This window comes from Protobothrops mucrosquamatus, unplaced genomic scaffold (genome assembly GCF_001527695.2).
Source record: "Protobothrops mucrosquamatus isolate PMUCROS unplaced genomic scaffold, P.Mucros_1.0 scaffold15210, whole genome shotgun sequence".
NCBI classification, from domain to species: domain Eukaryota; kingdom Metazoa; phylum Chordata; class Lepidosauria; order Squamata; family Viperidae; genus Protobothrops; species Protobothrops mucrosquamatus.
This window is the reverse complement of record NW_015400978.1, coordinates 224-5,656: the sequence shown is the minus strand read 5'-3', so window position 1 is coordinate 5,656 and position 5,433 is coordinate 224. Positions and strand designations below refer to the sequence as shown.

Sequence of the window (5,433 nt, the reverse complement as noted above, 5' to 3'; positions counted from 1 at the left end):
GTTTTGAACTCGGGCAAGGTAACTGGACGTGGCTGCTAGGATAGACTTGAATAGCGGCTAAGTTCTGTTTAGTTCAATTTGGTACAAAATAATGTCCTGTTATTCTGCACAAGGACCACATTGTAAATAAATTGCATGTTGGAAAGGTCGATAAGATAGCTTTGTCATTCCCATGAAGTCAGCAAGAAAAACAGTTTGAATCAGCAAGCCATAAAATTGTACTGAAAGGTATACAGTTTATATTTCTTAAGACAGTTTATATTGTTAAATACAATATACATACCTTTTTAATAGCCTCATTTAAACTCTTGTGATTTAAAAAGGACTAAGATGGGTTTTATTTGGATTTTGGCTATGTTTGTAATGCTGGATGCTATAGTTTTCTATCATTCACTTTAGTTGCCTTCTATATTTTGAGTAGCTGCAGTCTTAAAAGTGAACATTTGTGAACAAAATATTGAGATAAACTTAAGTAGAATGGATTGGGAAAGAAGCTTAGGCAGGCTTTCATCCTTGATCAAAACCACGCCGAGGAGGCTAGAAGCCATTGTGCAACTAATGAGTAAATATTACTCTTTACTGATATATTGTGGGCAAAAAAGACTTGTAAAATTTGCAGCTTCATATGCAAAAATAAAAAAGTATATATTTTTTAGAAAACATTACCATGAAGGCTGCTTTTAAAAATTATAATTCCTCAGGTGACCATTTTGTGAACTTCTTGGTGTTTTTATGTTTTGTGAACTAAAAATTATATTATAAACTTACTTTGTCTTTTAGGTGGAATATATGTTAGTAGCTTTTGACCATAAAAATAAGAGAGCACGGTTGTCTTTAACTGGAGAAGGAGTACTTCAAACTTTGCAAGAAAAAGGTGAAAGAACAAATCCAAAGTAAGTACCATCAGCTCATAAAAATACATGCTGAAATTTAACCAGGTTATTAATCTGCATGTATTTCAGTTTATCTGTCTATTACAAGTGACTTTTGACTCCTGCCTGGACTGGTCCATGGAGTTTTTACAGCAATGTTTTTGGAAGTAGTTTGCCATTGCCATGAGAAAGAATGACTGGTCCCAAAGTTATCCAGCTAGCTAATACAGGCCAAAATTTGCAATCTCTCAGTTGTAACTGGTTTCTTTAATCAATTCACCAAATTAGCTCTCTTCTAAACAATGAGAAATGCATTTTCATAAATAATACCTGTTTGCATGTAGCCTAAAAGATCAGTGTTTTTAACTTGCAGCAATACAGTGGCATATCTTTTTAATTTAATTAATATTTAATTATTAAAATATTTAATTTTATATTTGAGGAATGGGCAAATACAATGTTTTTAAATATCTTCATTGGTTTTGATGACCTGAAGATTAATTATGTGTGGTACAGTGCTGCTGTACTTACATTATTGCATATTTTCTCCCTAAAAGATAATAAGATAACCATAAAACACATTCTAAACCAAAATCCCCCAACATTTTTGGCTTTGCAGACTGGTCGAAGGGAGAGGTGATGGTTCCACTTGAACAGCTGGCAAGCGCATGTGCATTCAGCTCCATTTATGTTAGTGACATGCACGCACGCCTAGTGTTCATGCAAATGGAGCGTGCGCACGCTACTCGCACAAGTGAGGGTGCGCATGTGTGCTTGCCGGCTGTTTCCGCGGCCCAGTTGCAATCCCCTCACGGCCCACAGGTTGGGGACACCTGTTGTAAGCAAATTAAGGTACTGGATTAAGCCATCACCATCCTGAGTCAAGGTTTTTACCTGTGTTTGCATGGTTCAGAGTTAAAAGCTAAATTACAGTTGCATGTTATGTAAGTATACTTTGTTATAGAAAATACTTTCAGATTTCATTTGATTTTTCAGCCATCCAACATTATGGAGACCAGAATACGGAAGCTACATGATCGAAGGGACTCCTGGGCAGCCCTATGGAGGAACAATGTCTGAATTTAATACTGTACAGGACAACATGAGAAAGCGACGCCAGGAAGCTGCTTCAGTACTAAAAAAAGATGTAGCTATTTGCACTGTCACATCATTTCCAAGGTTAGATTCTGTTTTTTCTAATACTTTGAAAATATAATGGTTTCAAATGGCCGTGACTCAGAAGAAAGTTTTATTACTAAGGCTATTTTAAAAAAGAGGAAGATTCACCATAAAGTATTTCCTATTTAGAGCCACTGCTACTTAGTTACATCTGCAGCAGTGCTTAAAAGTTTGTGAACTTGTTTGAATTTTCAGTATTTCTGCATAAATATAACCTAAAACTTGATCTGGTTTCCACACAAGTTCTAAAATTAGATAAAGAGAATCCAATTAAGCAAATGAATCAGAGTGTTACAATTGTTTATTTCCTGAGGAAAATGATCCAAGCAAATCAAAAGGTTATTGGAAGAATGTTCTGTGGATGGATCTAACCAAAATATAACTTTTTTGTTTCAATGAAACTGTTATGTTTGACAAAAAGCATACATTGCATTCCGGTGTAAGAACCTTATCTCATCTGAGAAACATGGCAAAATAAATAGTCCTCAATCTATAACCGTAATGGACCCTGCAATTTCTCTTACGGATTTTTTTTCATAACAGCCCTGGTGGCACAGTGTTATAATGCAGTATTGCAGGCAAACTCTATCCATAACCTGGAGTTCGATCCTGATGGAGCTCAAGGTTGATTCAACTTTCCATCCTTCTGAGGTTGGTAAAATGAGGACCATGCAAATAATGCTATGACATTGTAAACTGCCCAGAGAATGCTATAAAAGCACTAAGGGGTGGGTTTATAAACCAAAATGCTATTGCTTTTCTGTTGTTAAGACTTGACGGTCATAAGTTGAGGTGCCCATGTGACCGACCTGATTTTACAACTTTTTTTGTGGCAGTCTTTAAGCAAATTAATTCATTCTTATGGGTGTCTTTTATCGGAAACCACAGTATGCTGCAACCAGCCATACTGATGAGCTGGTTGCCAAGTGTCCAAGATGCACTCTGGTGGACTTGGGGAGGGATGCCGTCATCAGAATTCTGGAATCAGACCATCTTTGGGGGGGGGGTGTCTGTTGTAATTTCAACCAATTACTAAGCAGTTGCTAAGTGGCTTTTACGTCCAACAGATGGCGCTGTTTTTCAAAACATGTTTTTACCTGTCACAGGTGTGACATCTATATAATAGTAGGTATATAAAAACACGCGCGTATTCGAATGCAACGTTGTGTCAAAATTTCAAAGCAATCGGTGAAGAACTTTCGGAGATTTAAGATTTTGAACAAACAAACAGTTACATTTTTATTTATATAGATAATAGTAGCAGTAGCAGTAGCAGTAGTAGTAGTAGTAGTAATAATAGTAATAATAATAATTAATAATAATAATAATAATAATAATAATAATAATAATAATAATAATAATTAATAAAGTTGGAAGGGACCTTGGAGGTCATCTAGCCCAACCCCCTGCTCAGGCAGGAAACCCTATATCATTTCGGACAAATGGCTGTCCATCATTAATGCAACTATGAATTCTGAATTGTACCAGTAAATATTATAGGAAAATGTCAGGGTATCTATCCATGAATTAAGCTCAAGACAAAGGGAATCAGGCAGCTAGACAATGACAAAAACACAAGTCGTTTTGCTTAAGGCAGAAGAAAGTTGATATTTTGGAATGGTCATATCAAAGTAATTGGCACACCAATAACTGAAAAGAAAGGTTCATATATTTTGTCACATATAGACATGTACCTTTGGATCATTTGCTTCAATAAAAATATGAACAAGAATAATATTTTTGATTTGTTTAATTGAGTTATTTTAATTACGTTTTAGAACGTCTGTGGTCATTTATGTCATATTTATGCAAAAATATTGAAAAGGGCACACAAACTTTAGATACCACTGTATGTATGTCGACCATTACAGATTTTGGCCGGTCTAAATATCTACAAATGATCTGTACAAATGGTTGATCTACTGAATTTCTATTAATTCCTTAATCATTTCAGTGCAGCATGATATTTCATGCTCATAATTATTTCTATAAAATAAAAAACATATGAAAAATCCAGTTGATTAGGCCAGTGGCCCATATTTATATTCCAGCATTCCACGTTAGAATGTCCAACTAGATGTGTTTCAGGAAGCTCACAAAAGGTCTTTAAAAGGGGCCCATGATGAAGAAAAAGTTAGGAACCACTGCACTAGAAAGCTTCTTTCTACTTAAAGTATGTTTGGTAAATTTCTTATCTGTTTTGGATCAGGCTTTTTGGCAGAAACAAGACTAACCTATTTTAATTGGTTTACAAAATACCTGTAACCAGTGGTGGGATTCAGCCGGTTTACACCGGTTCAGGAGAACCGGTAGCTAAATTTACCTGAATTCGGAGAACTGGCTGGCTTCCAGTCATCCAGTCTAAGCCTGGGAGGCCTGGAGGAGGCCTCCCAGGCCTAGAATAGTCCACTGGAAATGCATGGATACCACTTCCGGAAGTGCATTCTAGGCCTCGGAGTCCTGGAGGAGTCCTCCCAGGCCTAGAACGGCCCACCGGAAGTGTGTGGATGCCACTTCCGGAAGTCCGTCCTAAGCATCGAAGGCCTGGAGAAGGTCTCCCAGGCCTAGAACAGTCCACCGGAAGTGCATGATGCCACTTCCAGAAGTCTGTTCCTAGGCATCAGAAGCTCAGGCCTGCATCAAATATGAGAACCGGTTGTCCTGGTATTTGAATCCCGCCACTGCTTGTAACCCTTTTGATTAGTGTCTATAGAAGAGTTGTGCCAAACACATAAGTATTAATCTTAATAAACTTTGGTTTTACTTTTGTTCTGGAATATTTCTAATATAACTTTACTAAATAAATCTTTATCAACTAGAGATCCTAAATTATCACAATTTGATTGGAATTTATAGATTAGGTTGTCCAGGATTTACGATACCAGCGTATCATCCAACACCTATTGAGACGGGAGCCTCAAAGTCTCTTTTCTTCCCAGATGAGGCTATAAACAATCATCCCAGGTTTAGGTAAGTATGCTTTGAATAGAAATACAGATATACTCTAAATGTAGATGATGTAATATATGCTAATTTATAATAATAATATTCCAAATTTAAATTTGGTGTGAGGTTCACCACTCATGTTGAATGTAGTTACTCTTTCTATAGATATTATTTTAGTTTTATCAATGCTTTTAGTAGCTGCCAAAAGTCCCATCCTTTATAACATTAATTCTGCAGGCAATGCTATTTTAGAAGAGATTCAGAGGTAGCTTGTCTTTGTGTCTGCACTTCTCCATAACCTTAGACATTGTATTTGAGATCGTTTAACATTTTGAATAAGGTTTTTAGTTTTAGGTTTATCTACTACTTGCTATATGTTTTATGTGTGATAGAGAAGGTTGTTCTTTCTGTGTGTCAACTTAAATGTGCATGAAGG

The 5,433-nt window shown here is 36.3% G+C and overlaps 1 protein-coding gene across 1 annotated transcript; it reads left to right on the top strand.

Annotated features, from left to right (window-relative positions):
- Positions 1–780: 780 nt before the first annotated feature.
- Positions 781–5,089, top strand: LOC107301634 (glutamate--cysteine ligase catalytic subunit-like; the record flags this gene model as incomplete). The annotated part of the gene is made up of 3 exons (XM_015830829.1): positions 781–893; positions 1,869–2,051; positions 4,908–5,089. Coding segments are annotated over 3 exons (414 nt in total), but the record flags the coding sequence as incomplete, so codon positions are not given.
- Between the last annotated feature and the right edge of the window lie 344 nt (positions 5,090–5,433).